Source organism: Dermacentor silvarum, chromosome 6 (assembly GCF_013339745.2).
Source record: "Dermacentor silvarum isolate Dsil-2018 chromosome 6, BIME_Dsil_1.4, whole genome shotgun sequence".
Lineage (NCBI taxonomy): Eukaryota > Metazoa > Arthropoda > Arachnida > Ixodida > Ixodidae > Dermacentor > Dermacentor silvarum.
In genome coordinates, this window is record NC_051159.1 from 159,108,457 (window position 1) to 159,126,232 (window position 17,776).

Genomic DNA, 17,776 nt, shown 5'->3' on the forward strand with positions numbered 1-17,776 from the left:
CAACAATGAGGGGCGGAGGGGCCGCATTCCTAGCGGCTGCACATGCTCCTTCATATCGCTGAATCACTGACTGCTTTCCGTTAGCAACACCCAAGACGCCGCTCTGCAGCCTCGACATTTGTAATTATAGGCGACGCCGTTGTGACATACACGCATGCTCATGGTATAGCCGCTAGTTCGGCACACGGTAACAACCACACGATTGTATCTGACAAATATGCTTAGCACCGACTGACTGGGCGAGTTGTCAAATGGCTTTTTAACACGAAGAAAGCGCAGGTGTCGGCCGCTCTCCACTGCTTAACGATATTCCAGCACATGCTAACAGCTGTGTGAACACTCATCCATAAATCCCGAGGCCAAGCAGAGCTGTTTCACTCAGTCTGGCTACCAAGTTCCGGTTAAAATTACGGTACGTCGTAGAAGTCCAGCACCGCGTAGAATTGCACTAATACAGCTGAAGGACGTAGACGTATCGTGGAACCGTGCTGCTGTTGCGCAAAATACACATTTAAGCTAGCACGTCTATGGCTCAAAGCTACACTACAGTAAAGTGATATTGCGATATCCACGAGTCGCCAAAGAGGTACCCACTTTCGGTGCGACGAGAATAAAATACGATGAAGATATTGCGCTGAGCGAATAGGCTGCATCTGGCTATAAAATGGAAAAAACAGGAGAAAGAACTCTAGTGAAAAGGTCGCACCCTGCTGATATGCTTACGCCAATGAATAATTAGGAAACCACAAGTGAATTTTTACGCCTTTTATGGGGGTATAAATGATGTTTGGTTGTCCCATCGTTGTCAGATCGAATCGTTGGTGAGTACCAATGAAGTTTTCTTGTCTGCAAGCTTTTTGTGCACAAGTAAAAATTATGACAGCTGCGACAGACGACAGAAAAAGTGCATTAAATAGGCTTTCAAAGGTGTCGCTGTGAAATTTTCTTGTCAGATATTTCTATGCACTCAATACGATCAGAAATATTAGTTTTCAACTGTCTTTTCACATCACACGTGTAGCTAGAGCTCGCTGTCATGTGCAATAACGAATTTTATAGCCCTAGAGGGAGGGAATTTTATAGCCCTAGAGGGTGGGACAAGGAAACACCCCTGAGGGTGTAACATTTTTTTTTTTTATTTGTAAGAGTGTAACGGCTTTATGACATCCCATCTGCGCCTTCGTGGCAGTAACAAAAGCGCTAGCAGGTGCGCGTCAAGGCAAAACTTTCTCATAAACTGGAATTCTCCCTAGCTGAAAGGGCAGTATACACCCGTCGTTCAAGTTCCACCGCTGTGAAACACCTGCTGGCTAGCGCTTCAAACAATGTGATAAGATAATGCTACACTACTCTAAGCCTTTATATATGAGCACATGCTAAGACGCTTGTGACGTAACAATGTCGTTGTTTTTACGTTTCAGTTATCTTTCGTCGGTTCCAAAAGTAACGGCGATCGAAATAAGCGTTTTGCGTGTAATTTGGATTTCCTAGCGGCACAAGAAAGCGTGAACGTGCAGGTTTAAATAAACGGTTACCATAACAAGGCGCGAGAGCCCCAGTTTCGCTCGACCTCCGCCGCCGTTGCAGTGCATGTGTGCGGAGAGATAAGCGGAACCGGAGATGACCGACGGCCTGTTATCGCGCGACAGCCGTCGTTGCAGACGCGTGCGACCTTCCATGCGGACAGGTGACAAGGCGGCACGCTGATAACACCGACAAGTGAGAGCACACAAACATTGGCGGATGACTCTTCCGGCACCGCGACGATCGCCCTCGGTTCCAGCTGGGCAGCATTGATTGTCCCGTTAACGCCCCAAGCCAGCGTTAGCAGAGAGAAAATAATATTTCCGTGCATAGTGCCGACCTCGGTGCAAAGCCCTAGGCAAGAGTCGGTTTTATATGTGGGAAACAGAGTAACAGGTGCACGATAAATGTTGTACTGCGCAGCTTAGCACAACTCAGCGAAATATTTTGCAAGAACTATAAAGGGTGCGAGAGCGAGATACAGAGAGAGAGAGAGAGAGAGAGAGAAAAGCGGATCCCACGCACTGTGGGAACCGATGTAAGCGAAGCTTTCTGTGCTGTTTGCGTTCATTGACGGTATTTGGCGACGATGTTGACGGCATACGACAGTCGTGGTGTGATGTTAAACGTTACCTTGCCTGCACCACCTGTGTTTGTCCACGTAGTACATAGAACGGAGAGAGGCGTGTCATTCATTCACTCATTCCTTTACTGTAGAGAGCCCAGATGAGCAATGCTTTCTGACGACGCATTTTCTTTCTCTCGTGTCATGTTAGGTGAACTGCCACGAATGCTGAGAGGTAAGGTTAATCGCCCTTTCATGACTGCGTCGGTACAGGATCCGGTTGCACCCATTCCCTGCCTCCTCTCTCTCTACTCCCTCTCTAACATTCTCCCTACATCCTCTCTGAACTGTCGTTGCTGTTGTGCGCGTGAGTGCGGAGGTTAGCGCCGCAGCTCCTGCAGTGTTTTTGCAGGGAGTTACGCCTAATTAACAAACTGGTGCAAACACAGCACGGATTCCTAACCGCAAGTAACTATTTTATAAGCGCATAGGTATCGAGCGCACTTAAAAAAAGAAGGAAATCTCGGAAATTAAACCTCTCGAGCACGCAAGCCATTTCAGTTTGTGATTTGTTCTCTAGAAAAAAAAAAAAAAAAAAGTGAACACGTAGCTTCGACCTCTTGGCCGAGAAGATTTAAAGTAAATGTTCTCGGTGAACACTAATTTACCATGGTAAATCAAGTAGAAAACATTTAATCTGTCACGATACTGCCAGGCCTCTATAATTCTCTAAGTTTGATGCGGGGGTTGCCTTTGAACTGAATTATAAACTTTACTAATTTCCTTTGGACGATCTCCATTTTGCTGATATTGGCTTTCGTACATGGGTCCAAGATTACCGCCGCGTATTCCGACATCGGCCACTCTACACATGCAGCAAAATGAAAACAATTTGTCCAACTTTGATTTCTGGCCACGGAGAGTAGGTTCGTTCGACAAGCAGTGAAACCATTTCAAGTAAAGAATGTTTAGTTTATTAACTAATTTGTACTTGATTTCCTTAACTATCCACACGTGAAAACTTGCTCCAGCATGTAAAAAAAAAATTACTGCAAACTTCGCGTAAGCTTTCCCATGCTTAAATCAGAGTTTGGAGGTGCGAAATGAAACGTGTCAAAATTGATGCATTGGGATATGTGGGGATATACAGGGTGTCCCAGCTATCACGCAGCATGATTTAAAAAAAGAGGAACGGCGTTACGCGAAACAATTTAAACCTACTGTGTATTGTTTCCAGTACAGTGGAGTAGCCGCCAGTACTTTTTTTGTTACTGATATTTAATTAGCTAATTGTAATTATCTAATTCGAGAAGTACTGTCCTAATTATCAAATTGTCAATGAGAAAATTGTAGAGCAACATGAAAAACACTCGATACAGCTTTTTGTTGCTCAATACGTGCTACATAAATGTGTTTTTCCGAGTGTGAAAGGAGTGTGAAATTGCCGCGCGACTGGTCGCTCGATGCACTTTGCGTGTATTCGCGGGATTCTTTCACGCTCGGAAAAACACTTTTATGTAGCACGTACTGAGCAACAGAAAGCTGTACCGGGAGTTTTTCATGCTGCTCTATAATTTTCTCATTGATGGACAGTACTTCTCGAGTTAGATAATTAATTACAATTAGCTAATTAAATCTCAGTAACGAAAAAATTACTGGCGGCTACTCCAGTGCACTGGAAACAATACGCACTAGGTTTGCTTCGCGTAACACCGTTCCTCTTTTTTTTTTTTTTTAAATCGTGCTGCGTGATAGCTGGGAGACTCTATATAAGCTGCGCATGCAATGAGTTTAATTTCTGTTGTAAAATTCTTAAGTACTGCTCTCAAGTATCCAAGTTTCTTCAGTACTTCTCGAGTTAGATAATTAATTACAATTAGCTAATTAAATCTCAGTAACGAAAAAATTACTGGCGGCTACTCCAGTGCACTGGAAACAATACGCACTAGGTTTGCTTCGCGTAACACCGTTCCTCTTTTTTTTTTTTTTTTTTAAATCGTGCTGCGTGATAGCTGGGAGACTCTATATAAGCTGCGCATGCAATGAGTTTAATTTCTGTTGTAAAATTCTTAAGTACTGCTCTCAAGTATCCAAGTTTCTTCATTGCATTGTACTGAACGTTGGCAATGCTCTCCTTCTATCTCAGATCAGACGACACCCCAGTAAGCATTCATTCACAGCTTGAAACTTCAACAAAACACTTATTGCTGAGAAAGTAAGGAATCTTTTAACAGGTCAATCTTATGCGTACGATAATGTACGACAAGCGAAATAGTTTTACGACATGCTTTCACTGCGTAATATACGTACTATCGACCAAAAACGTTTACGGACCACGGAATCTCAGAAAACGCTAAATATCCGAGCGGCCTTTAAAAGTAGCCAGTAAAACCGTATATCACAATGTTTTTCGCATATACTGCAGTAGAGGCTGGAAATGGGAATACCAGGCTGCGTTTTGAGGCTGCGGAGATATTCAGCTTTTTGTCAGATCCCTTGGTCTGTAAACTTACTTGGTCGATAGTACGTTGATTGTACTAAACATATATACCGCTTCACGAGTGGCGACCCTGCCTTCTTTATTATTATCATTATCATTATTACTATTATTATTATTATAACTATTATTATTTTATCATTATACAGTCTATGTTCCATCATGCTCCGTAAATGTCCTCAAAAACATCGTGCTTGCCTCGACGCAATAGACGTCTTGAGGTTACATACCGTATCACGCAAACCTGCGCATGCAATAAACTGACGAGTCTGAATTGCGCATGCGCAAGAACGTTCTGCGTACGCAAGCACTTTGAACCATCTATCTAATAGTGTATATAGGAGGCTTTTTAACCCACGCAGCACTCCTTTTACAGGCATATTTCATATGCGTGGAACACGGCCAATTAACCATGCCCCTATGCAAGACAGCGTCTCCACACAAAACCTGCACAAGCGGTGAGATCTCATGTGCGCTAGTTAACATAACCAGTTTCGCACAAAGGAAGGAAAAAAGGAAAAAAAGAAAAAAGGCTTCCAGCGAACTGAGATGCGCCAGCCGCAGACCATGAAGCTCAATAACTCGCCAAAAAATGTGCGCCGCACTAGCAACAATGCGTCGTACTGACAGGCTCGGAAAACGCTTAGCCGTTTCCTCATTCTAAACGTACACTTCAAAGCGCAGGATTAACCATGACAGCGTCAGGCGACAGCACAGCCTTCGCAAGCGCTAAACGCAAGCGCAGCACAGTTTGGAGGCGCTTATCGCGGGCAGACGGCATGGCACCGTTTTGAACCGCTTCCAGCCGGAAAGCCTCTAATTGTACGCCTATACACTGCTGCGCCGGCGGTCTAGACAGAAGCCGGCGAGAGAGTGAAGGCAACGAGAGAAAGAAGTGAAGCCTTAGCTATGATGGATCAAGCCGCGACGGATATCATATATCAGCAGACATTCCAGCCAGTCTGGAAATGTCTATGAGACACGACCGGGTGATACCGGTTCACTTTCACGAGTGCTTTTGTAGTGTGAAGTAAAAAAAAAAAAAAAATGCTGCCATCATGCAGCGACCTAAAAAAGAAGTTTGAGAACGAATGTCGAGATCTCTACTAGGTATACTGTTTTTTTTTTTTTTTTTTTTTTTTGCCCCGGCATATCTTCACGTCACCTAACCCACGCTGCAAGCTCCTTTTCTTCTATGCACAGTGCGAAACGATATGAGAGTCATGAGACGCTCGATACTGATTATTCACTCTATACAACGATAAGCGCTCCGGTTGGATAGAGGGCACGTTGAGGTAGTGAAGCGTCGCAATCCTGAAGGGCGCACTTGAGCCTAATAGGTGAGACCGGCTGAAGTTCGAGTGGCCACTTTCAGATCGCTTTAGAGCGAACGTGCGGGTTGGGCGTGGTTTGACGACAGGTTTGGACTGTATATAAATTTTGTAAGCTTAACTACCAGCCTTCAATTAGTAAGTTACACGTTCACCGCATAAAGAACAAAGAAAAACGGTTATGAAACTGCAGTTTCAGCCGGTTAAACAAATTAACGCAATTAAATAATTGTTCGAGAAATCGGAAGAAACCGTCCGATCACACAACAGAAACCGAACCGCTTTCAGCTTCTGCAGTTTATCCACCCAAATATGTTTTGTATTGTTAGACGTACGACACGGCAATAATGTATCTGCAAGGTAGGCTGTATGTGCTCGCCGCAGAGAGAATACGAACCACCACAACATGCCAAATGCTGCAAAACTGTGCAGTTTCGCAGCAGGCGGCATGTTGTGGAGGTATTATCTTTGTTCCCCCCGTGTGCCCTCCGCCCAGACGCAACGCCTTCGTGGCTGTTTTTATTATTTTAGTATAGGAGGGAATAATCAGTACCGGAAGTGCCATTCGACAAAAAAAAAAAAAAAAAAAAAAAAAGCTCTAACCTAACAGCACCGCTGCCACATGCTTCTTTCCCTATTCACTCTGAACGGAATTGCCTCGTCTTGATTGTCTATACGGTTGACCGCACAGAGTAAGCGATACAGGGAAAACAACAACAACAACAACAAGAAAACACGTGCTAGTTATATAGCCAACGCCTCTCAGTTACACGGCATGCAAGCGAGAAATCCAACAAGAACAATCACGGCCGGTTAACTCCATGGCGAATGGACGTATGCAATTACAGCATGCACTCGAGCTGTTGACGCAGCAGTGAACGTGGGCTGAAATGCGGAGCTGAAACAGCACGATAAAAGAACTGAACCTCTCGAGAATTTCGCAGCGCCAAGCTACTACTGCATGCAAAAGAAATGATAGGGAGATGATGATGCTCGTCCCTTGCCTCGCAGGCTGGTAATCTTATCTCTGGGCAGGCGTTGAAGGAGCTGAGACATGCTAGGATAGTTGCAGACAGGTATACTAGAGGGAGGGCGAGATTGCGTTACGAGTGGCCATGAATGTACCAAGGCAGTGTTGCCGCCGCATTGGAAATAGAGCACGTTGAATGGTGGGCCGGTTATAAATATTTATTAATAACACTAGACGCGCCCAAAGCGTATTTCGCAATTATACGGAGGAGACGCGCGACTGTTGCAAAAAAAAAATAATAAATAGAAAAAAATGAACATATGCCACGTGACCAGACAGCTCTGAACAGGCACGAGTTAGGAGAACGATTGGAAAACATAGAATTAAGTCAGAAGTTTTGCACCACAGACTAACAACGCAAATGAAGCTATACTGCGACGCCCTTCCCTTTCCTCGCTGTCACTAAGTGGAGACATGTAGATATGCGAAACATATGTCTCATCAACGAGAAATCGAACTGCTGCGCTATATCGCGACTCTGGTGTACTTCTGGAACCGCGGCTTGTCAGGCGAGGCTCATACGCGCCTCTCCCCAACGTCGTCCTTGACAATGCAGTGTAGCACATTGAAATGATAGGCGATCGCCGATCGCGCCGTTTGTTCCACGATATCAGCGCATAATTCCGAAGCTTTTTCAACGGCGACACCTCAAACAAATGTTCGTTTTGCCTGAATGTATATTAATAAGATACAAGGCTGCTTCATTTCTCTAAGGCTGCATGTTTCGTCCTCTTGTTCCCACTATATCAGAAACAAGGTCTTGGCGAGCATACTATCAGAATAATGAAGGCGTCATCTGTACGTTGAGATAAGACTGATGTATCATTTCATGACGGCGGTGGAGCTGTAGAGGGCCTTGCGACATACAGCTCATCCAGGCTTCCTGAAAACAAAGTCCTGGCAGCCGCAAGGTATGCAGTCTACATATTGCAAGCGAACGGAGGAGTACACTGCCAACACAGCAAAGATGTGGCGCAATATACCACTGATTTTTCGCTTAAGTGGTCACCGGGTCGGTTGCCCTCTGTGTTTGCCGGAGTACTTCAGCATCGTGACAAGCTCAAAAACTCAATTGATAGGCTGGATGTACATACACGACTGAAGTGCCGAAAACAATCAATACAAACCAACAAATCTAAACTCTCCGCTGCACAAGGAGAAACCTAGTGATGTTGGTTATGAAAATGAACAAGTTATTCACATGTCACGCAACGAGAAGAACATTTCTGAGACGTACTGCGTATTCGATAAACCGTATAGTGTGCGGATCGCCATCATCAGCCAATTTTATGTTCAGTGTGGGACGGACGCCTTTCCCTGCGATATTACCCTTGTCTTGCACCAGCTGACACCACTTTATGCCTGCAAAACGTAGTTCGCGGTATATGTAGATGGGTTCGTATCTATGCAGAAATGAACATCCGGTTTGCCACTACTCCGCGTACTGTGGAAGGCTGAACACGCATAGGTGATTTCGCGCATTACAGCAAACGTGTTCGTTGGAACCAGGACCTGGCAGCAAACGTGCGGATGCAAGCATCGGGAAACGGACAGGTAGAACAAGAGAAAGCGTATTCAACAGCAGGAAAAATTTCAACGAGCTTTTTTTTTTTTTTTGAACTCTATTACTATTGCTGACACCCTTGTTTATTTTCTCTATTAATATTATTATTATTATGTTTTTTTTTTTTGATACCGGCGCGTAATTGTGTTCGCTGTTCGGCTGCCGAGAAAGAAATTGACATCTTCTTGACACACAGTTGATCCTAGAAGCACGACGGATGTGCAGCAAGCAGGAAGTTGCCACAACGGCCGTAACGACAACCCGGTTTGCTCAAGGTCACCGCTCGGAGGCCGCCGTTTGTTTGTAAACGCACACACGCGCGCCCGCATGCCGCCTCCGCACACTGTTCCTCCGAAGGTACGCGGCTCGTTTTGAATATACGGGAAGTTAGACGCTCATATGGCCGGTCGATGAACGTGACGACTGCAATGACGGCGAGAACATCGCCTCTTTGAAAAAGTAAAAATTTGCCCACAACCAAATGGCGCTTTCACTATATTTTACGTTTGAATAGGCAACGTATGCACCTATCTGTTTCTAAACAAACGGACATAGCACAGGCAAAAAGAGACGACTACGTTGACACTTCAACGCTGTTCGCGGCTTTCAACCACAATCATTATAAAGTAACTTTCAAAAACTCGACCAAGACTATTTGAATCTTGTCTGCCGAGGCTTCAAGTTTACGCCAGTAGAGTCTTTTCCTTTTGTTTTGCTCGCATGGAATGCGAGACCAGCGCCACCACATCGTCGTGACATCACACTTTGCAGTATGTCATATAGTTAGTATACGTATCGTCCTGTCAGTATGATGCCGCAGTATGGCCTGAAACCTTGATTAGGTGTTGGCTAGTACTGCTGGCAACAAAGCACTGCCAGAATAATTAATAATTAACACAGCAGAGGTGCACTTAGATGCACTGAATGTTCTCAAGATGTCCACTCAAAGACAATACATGATGATGCGACATGACTTCCAAAAGAAGACTTGATCGAGCGCGAAATTTTCCTTATTTAGGTATCCTTCTATCCGAGCTGTCACAGTCGTAACAGCAGGAGAAAGTTACGTCACTCCGCAGCAATCAGTACTCAAGCTTTTTGATAATTTTTTTTTTGTTTTCCTCCTCATTTTCGCCCCCACTATGCCACATGGACATACCTTTCCGAGATTCGCTAGCATTTTTTTTTTTTTTTTTTTGGTTATCGTGGAAGGGACACACCTCTCATTTTGCGATGTTCAAGCGCGGCAGCTGAGTACAGACGGCACTCAACGGGCTCCACTAGAGATAAGCTAAAATACCTGCACTTGCTCAGACGCCACACGCGAAGTTTGCTAAGTGAAACACTGCAAGGCGTTCTCTCGTTCGAACAAGCCAGGCAGCTGCGCGGGAAGTGACTGTCAGCCGGTTCGCTCGACGGAAAACTAGACCGGTCAAAACCGGATGGCTACGCCGCCGACAAGCTGCTTCCACAGTCCCAGCCATCGTCTGCAACACTGAACGTTGCAACGTTGCACCAAGTTGCAATGGTAATTAAGGCGCTCGCACGTCACCGCGAGGGCGTATTACACGAGAAATCATTGGGATATCATGCTTAGAGACGCTGCTTATTTGTAACAAACACGCGCACTGTACCAGCTTAACAGCGGTTGTCCAAAGATGCTGTTGATGCTGCACGCAACTATCATTTGGTAACGATCTACGTATTCACAAATCGTATAGGTGCCCTAAGCCCACTTTTTTAGGTATGTGTTACCGCACCAAAATCGCTCTCGTCTAAAGCATCTTTATTTCTTCAACCACTAACGAAATTGTTCTGAAGCTCGTTGCCGCTGTAAGCTGAGTTGGCTGGAGGTTGAGTAAGAACTGCGAAAAGCATCGAGATGCGGAAAGCACTCGCGATCATAAGGCCCTGTAGCGCACGTACTTTACATTCATTCGTTGTAGGAAGGTAACATAAGGAAATCAAACGTCCAGTTGTAACAGTTTCTATTGCCTACACGTTTCGGCATTCACTGTAAACTGTATACGTACAACACATGACAATCATAAATGACAATCAAAGAACAACGTACCAATAGTTAAAAAAAAAAAGAGAAAAGCTTTCCAGCAATTTTATCTAAACAGTGAACGAACGCGCATACTTGAATAAGGGTTTTATTATTTTAAAACTATAGCCTGGCAAACGGGAGTTGAAAGCTGCTGTTGACAAGCAAGAATGCATACAAAAAATGAGAACGCGCTATTATATAAGAAACGTGAAACACGCATAAGTGTTCCAGCAGTTGCATGTGTTTCCTTGAGTCATAATTATGAACAGTTTTCGAAGCCTGTGATTGTGCAGGAGTTGGGAGTAGCTACTTGTTTACAAACCATGCAACGGTATTGCTATATCGAATAACAACAAAATAATGGCGACGTTGCTATGAGATCGTTGTGCTGCGCGTTTATGAAAAGTAAAGGCTTCGACTATCCAGCAAAACTGGCAGTTCATCCTCTGAAATGATGCGAGGAAAATGAATTCAAAGAGGAAAAACCGCGGAGCGATTTCTGCATGAGCTGACACTCGCATAATGTTGGTATGGTGGCTAGTTTTCTTTATCTCGCCGACGCAGGCTTCCTTACCAGAACGATTACATGACGCGTTGCGTCAGCCTGCTGCCGTGGCCTCCGTTCAAACGACCCTCTGAGGTGCCCTACATATGATCGAGCCGCAATCGTCGACGACAGCGGAAACAAGAGGCCAGCGATCGTCGGCGTAACGCGAGAATCATAGCCCATGTTCTGCTACAACCAAACACTCGCACCGGCACAGCTGAAGATGCTATGATATTGCAACACTTATTGCCATTGCCCTAACAGAAAATAAAAGCATTTCGCCAGAATGTAAGTCCAAGGCGAACTGCAGCCTCGATGGTAAGCAGTTCAACACACCACGCCAGTGCTACCTCACTGCTCTCTTCACGAACGCAGACGGCAGTGCTATCATAGTGGTATGTTCACGAACACAGCTACTTGATGCTCAACAACGTCCGTCCATTTGTGAGGAAGAGATGAAACAAGACATGGAAACCGATGAAACTACCTACTACAGCACCGACGTGAAGCGGCGCTGCTCAGCGAAGCCAGATCACCTAGCCCCCGTGCAAAGGAGCTGTAAAATTTTCCATCCGGGGCGTGCATCGCCTTAAATAGCGAGTGAATACTTACCGAAATCGATGAACTGCTTGATGGACAGCGGCGACGGGTGGAATCGCGAGTATTTGTCCAACATCTTCCCGATGTCCTTAAGTAGCCGCGTTGTGATTCTCATCTTGGCCTAGGTTGGAAACGTTCGTCAGAGAAGAGCACCACGGCGAATTTCTTGCATTCGGGGAGCGCAGCCCGGCAGCGCGATGTGGGCAGGCAAAAAATGCTCACTGAGTCGGGACCACCTCGCTAGTGCATTTCGAAGCTCATTGCAGCTGCTTGACTTGGCTGCAGTGGGGAAGATTAGCGGGTGAAATGTAATGTATCACGTGTGGCCTCGACGTCACTGCAAGGCTGTCGTCGACGAGCGTAAGCAAATAAAGAGGAGGTGTGTCTACGCTTGCAGTTAGGGATTGGTCCGTCGCGGCAGCTGACGAAAGGGGCTCGACTTTCCGCGATTGATCGCCCAGGCAGCCAGCTTCAAGATGGCGCTCGCCACCTCAAAATTTAAAAAATATAAAAAAATTGCTTTGTTAGAATTACTGATGCAACAAAATAAGTGTTTAATAACAAAATTTTCCGATACGACATAAGATTCTGCAAGAATCTAAAACGATAAACAAATATTTGTCATTTAACTTACAATTATTGTTGACAGATGGCAGCACATATCAACACGCGGACGTTTAAAAGTGGCGCTGCGAGCGCGTCGCTCAGCGTAGCAGACAGCAATTTCTTTACCGGGTATCTAGGCCCGTGTAAAAGCTAAAGAAAACAATCTTGTGCTATTCTATTGACTTAAACTTACAGCGGGTGCACAGGTAGCTCTCCACAGAATTTTTCCCGCACAGTCGCTTTCTTGCCCAGTCGCAGTCAAGGAAGAGAATCGCTTATTGCGCGTAAAACAGCTTTGCGTGCAACAGTCATACGTTGTACTCCAGCTAACACTGCTAACATGAGTATTAATGGAAATAAAGAAAGGTTCAGAGACACGTAGTTATATCACCTAGCTGCTGTCAAAACGGGGCATTTAAATTGCATATATGTATTTTTTTCTTTGTCAACTAGCGGTTGTGCCCATGCACGGCGCGCGTCCCCCTCCGAGCATCGATCGTTTTGCTACGAAAACCAAAATGTATTAATAAATACTGAATAAAGTTTTCATAACCCACGTAATGGACATCTTCATCATATTCGTCAGCAGCCTCTTTTTTATGTCCACTGCAGAACGATGGTCTCCCTGCGATCTCCAATTACGTAATCCTGTCAATTGCGCTATAGTTGATTCCAACTTTTTCCAGCAAGTACCCTAATTTTATCACCCCACCTAGTTTCCTGCCGTCCTCGACTGCGCTTCCCTTCCCTTGGCAGATATTCTGTAACTCTAAGGGTCTACTGGTTATCTATCTACCCTACGCATGACATGAATGGCCTGTCCATCCCCCCTAATTCGGTTCCACACCGCTTTCTTCGAGTCATGGGCATATTCTCTGCTAAATTTTTCCCACTTCAACGTTGTTGTTCTTTTTTTTTTTTTTTAATACCGTCAAGTGAAGTTATCGGAGCTCGAGCTAGGGTCCAAATTAAAGGGAACAGTATTCTCCAAACAGTATGGAAATTCCCAAATTCAGATTTTGAAATGTTCAGCGTTATGTAGGGTACACTATCATGTGATGGCATATGTTTTCTTCGAGCTTCGTTTAGGTGACCTCTGGGTGAGTGCCACTGTCTTTTACGGGCTAACACAATTGAGGCTGGCGAATGAAAGCGCAACTTAAAATGTGCGCGATTAATGCTTCTTTTTTTAACGCGATAAGGGCCCCGTGTCGCAGAAAATCCGGCATCGGGGTCGGCATCGGCGCAAGCATCGGCATCCGTGGCGGATAATTTCATCTCGAAACACCCCGACCACACAGGCCCTCCGCGTGGCGCAAGGGGTTAGCTAATAAAAATGGAATTTCTCAAAGTTAAATCCGTCAGAAAAATCGCAAAGTACGATTTTACTACAACCTACAGACATGGTGGCGTCGGATTGTAATTTGAATATACGAGAAAAAAGTCTGATAAGCAGTCAGGGATCTTTGAATGCTATATCGTGTTTCACTCTTAAAGGCGAAGCTTAAGCGTCCTCCAGTTCTGTTGGGGTTCTGACGAAGGGAAAAACACAAAATTCGTACACCTAAACACTTCTTTCGCTTCAGAGTCGGTACACGTCTCTCCACACTATGTGCCTTCTCCAAAAAAGGCAGTTTCTTGTTCTAGCTTTGTTGCCTCACCATGTGAGGCCGTCTGAAGACTGCAAATGCTACTGGAAACAGCGACGTGACTCCAGACATAGAAACCTACTTGGCTTGTGCTTCTAAAAGCAAATACTCTAGAGATTGCTTCAAAAAAAAAAAAAAAAAAAAGAAGTAGAAAGAAAGAAGAAGAAAGAAAGAAAGGAAGAAAGAAAGGAAGAAAGAAAGTAGACGCCCTACAGCACTTCATACTAACCGCACCCTATTCAAATGACGATGAGCTGACAATTCAAAGGCATATAATGTATTAAGTGCCTAGTAGTTTCTTCTGGATCCTGGCACCATAAAAGATGCCATGAATAGTATATAGCAAACATAAGGAAACATAGCAAAATCACTGCATGCCTTTCTGCCACCTTTGACATGCCTCTTGTCAGTGGCGGAATTTGCGTCTCTTGTATACAACGACTGGGCAATGTGCGTTTTTCTTTTTAAAAGGTTGCCATTCCTGTATAATATTGAGTATAATTTGACGTCTAAACGTAGCAGCATAGCGAGACCTTGTCACTACACCGAAATTGCCCTTACGATCGAAGACGTCATACGTCAATGCATGTGCCGCATGACTTCACTAGAAATCGCTTCGAATGGAAGACGTGCTATATATTCCCGCAGATGTTACCTAAGTGCAATATTAACCAAGTGAATTTACTGCACACTGCATAGAGTGCCGGACTTATATATGCTGATAAATGCTATTGTTTTCACATACTTTTGTTAAGCAGGGTGAACGAGCGCCGCTCTTGATCCTGGTTTTCTTTATACAGAATAATCTTGGCGTAACAATGGCATTTTTCCCCCCATTTTTAGGAAAACTTTTCCATCGTTTGTTAATATACTATTTATCTCTGCTGGAAAAAAAAAAAAAAGAAGGGGGCACCTTGCTGCAGTATTTGGGAAGCCTGATCGCAGTAGGAAATTTCTTCAGTGAGAATTGCCTCCCACTTGCACAGAATGCATGCATTCGCGACGACATGATTCAGTATTGTTCCATGCAGTCTAAATTCCGTGAAATTCGTTGCGCTGTTCAGCAGTCGGAGTATATGCCGCAGAGGACACCCAGCTGTGCGGCTCGTGCAGGCGCCACGCTTTCGGCTGTGCACACAATAGTGCGCAGGGCGATAATATTAAAAATAGAAAAAAAAAACAATTCTGAGGTTTTACGCGCCGAAACCACGATGCGGTTATGAGGCATGCCGTAGTTGGGGGACTCCGGGATAATTTTGACCTCCTGAGGGTCTTTAACGTTTAAATCTTAGTAGACGGACGTTTGTACATTTCGCAGCCATCGAAATCCGGCCGCCGGGTATCGATCCCGCGACCTCATATACTCAGCAAGCGTGACATTATAGCCCGTCTAAGCCACGGCGGCGAGTAGAAGAATAAGACGATCCGAGGGACTTGGTTTTGTTGTTAGTCACAACCATAGAATGAAAACAGACAATGAAGCTACAGAAAGCACTGGGGAAAGTAATTGTTATCTTTAATTGACATGTAGATATAATAAGGAAAATACAAATAAATGAGGACGGTAGACAGCTCGCCGCAGGTCGGTGCCGAATCCACATCTTTATCAGTATACGCGTGCGCGGCGCTTTGCCGGTTAAGTTATCGCGGTGGTAGTCCTCCCGTCCACTTTCTTGGGTTTTTGTGTATATGTTAAAGATTAGCCTAGCGAGTGTTGGCCAGCGCCGATAATGGTAAAGCCGGCACCACTTAATTGGTAAAGCACCGCGCACGGGTTTGCGAAAACAAGCAACTCATATGCCCGAGCACAGGCACGGCCACGGCATTCGTTTTTTGCAAGATGCACTCGTCTTCTATGTTCACAAGCGTCCTCCCCCCGACCCCCCCTCTCCCCTCCCCTCAGAATAAAAGAAAGAAAGAAAGAAAGAAAGAAAGAAAGAAAGAAAGAAAGAAACGCATGAGCACAACCAGCGGAAAGCTGGGTATCATCACTATGAACGCACTTATATTATCCTGCAGGGATGTCGCTTGCAATACGTATACGCTTATATTGTAGCTCGCATGCACGAATATAGGAACAATATCCGCATCGTTACTTGCGGCAGAGTCATCAGCTGCCGTCAAGACGCTCCAAAATCCCGTGGATTTTGTTCACCGCTTCACTTCTCGTGCGACCAGATAGAAGACGTCGAACGTGCACACATAGTACAGTTCACTTGGTTATCATCGCAAAAGGTAAGCCTTTCCTGGAAGCTAGTGTGCAACGCGTGGCGTATCTGGAAGCGCCCGGTATATAGCAGGGAAGGAAATTGTACGTCTACCCGTCACCTTCCTGCGTGACGTACATTGGTTTGCTGGGCTTCTGGTGACCTGAATCTGTACTTATGTAAGACACGTTTAGGCAGAAAAATTGCCGACATGGGCACTGTCAAAGCCAATACGCTTGTTAGATGCAGTCATGCTTAGTGCACTGTGCAGACTTATTGGCACTGGATAGTGAAGAAACACGATCGGTATTTCCGTAATAAGGGCAAGATGTTTTCGAGATACGGGAGGCTGTACGAAGCGGTTGACTGTGACATAAAGGTAATGTTTCTTAAACGAGTGACACCCACTGACATCCACTGAGTGACACCCACTGAGTGACACCCACTGAGTGACACCCACTAATCTTACAGTTAAAAACACCGGTAAATTTTCGTATTTTCTTGGTTTCATTCGCTTTTTTGACTCCATATGGTTGAGTTAACAAGAAATTGAGGCCCTGGGTTTATTTGATCTTTCTCACTTTTTGTCGGTTAATGGCCTTCAAAGAAACAGACAAAACGAAAAAAAAAAAAAAAAAAACGCGCGGCTAATGTGGGAATGACGCCCGGCGACACCACTGTACCAGCAATACCTGTCCACATTTGGTTCATGCATGGTCTGAACGGGGCATTATACCTGCGTGGCTGTTAAAAGTCTTATCTATATGAGCATTATATGACCATGCTTCTAGCTAGATGCCAGTAAAGACAGGTTGCCACATGCCTGAAGTAAGAAAGAAAATAGTAGTTACCAATGGACAGGCAGTCACTGCGTGTGACAGGAGAGAAACGATATGAGGAAGATCAATCAATCAATCTAATCAACAAATCAATAAATCAATTTAATCAGTCAATCAAATAAACAATCAATAAGAGAGACAGACAGACAGGTAAACAAGCACAAGAAAACCAACGAACACAAGAAAGCGAGGAAAGCACAAAATTGGAAGCAACAAAAATATCACGTCGCGCTTTCGATGCTAAAGCGTTGCAAGAAATCAAAGTCGCACACGTCTGAGTGCTTTTAGCCAGCTGCAAAAATATTTCGGGCACAGAATTCGCAAAAAAAAGAAAGAAAAAAAAAAAACGAACTATTTTTGCAGCCGGCTGAAAGGCTGCAAAAATATTTCGGGGCACAGCATTTGCGAAAAAGAGAGAAGCACCAAAACAGTTTAGACTGGTGAACTACCGTTTCCAGACTAAATCATTGTTAATTTTGCAGTAAGAGGGTTGATTAATAGAAGAAAAAAAAAACATGTCCAGAAATTACGGACATTGACCCTTCGGCATTCTGTGGAATTTCGCGGCAATGCACCAGCAGTAACTGAATGAGCACAACTTTTGGGAAATTAAATTTCAAAATATCGGCCGAGTTTCACAAATTTCAACTCACAGCCCCGAAAGGGTACTCCCTGCTAACATGTGCACTTACGGCACTTCATTACATTGGTGCCACGCAGTGCTTCGGTTAAACATGAGCGGCAATGTCGCACGACAGGAGCAAAGC

At 44.7% G+C, this 17,776-nt stretch overlaps 1 protein-coding gene across 1 annotated transcript in view; it reads right to left on the reverse strand.

Annotated features, from left to right (window-relative positions):
• LOC119456303 (pyruvate dehydrogenase (acetyl-transferring) kinase, mitochondrial-like) overlaps window positions 1-12,134 on the reverse strand; it is a 50,917-nt gene extending 38,783 nt beyond the window's left edge. The window contains exon 1 of the mRNA XM_037717997.2: window positions 11,721-12,134. Within this exon, the coding sequence (XP_037573925.2) occupies window positions 11,721-11,823 (103 nt within the window). The 5' untranslated portion in view covers window positions 11,824-12,134. The remainder of the gene's footprint in view (window positions 1-11,720) is intronic.
• Window positions 12,135-17,776: the final 5,642 nt, after the last annotated feature.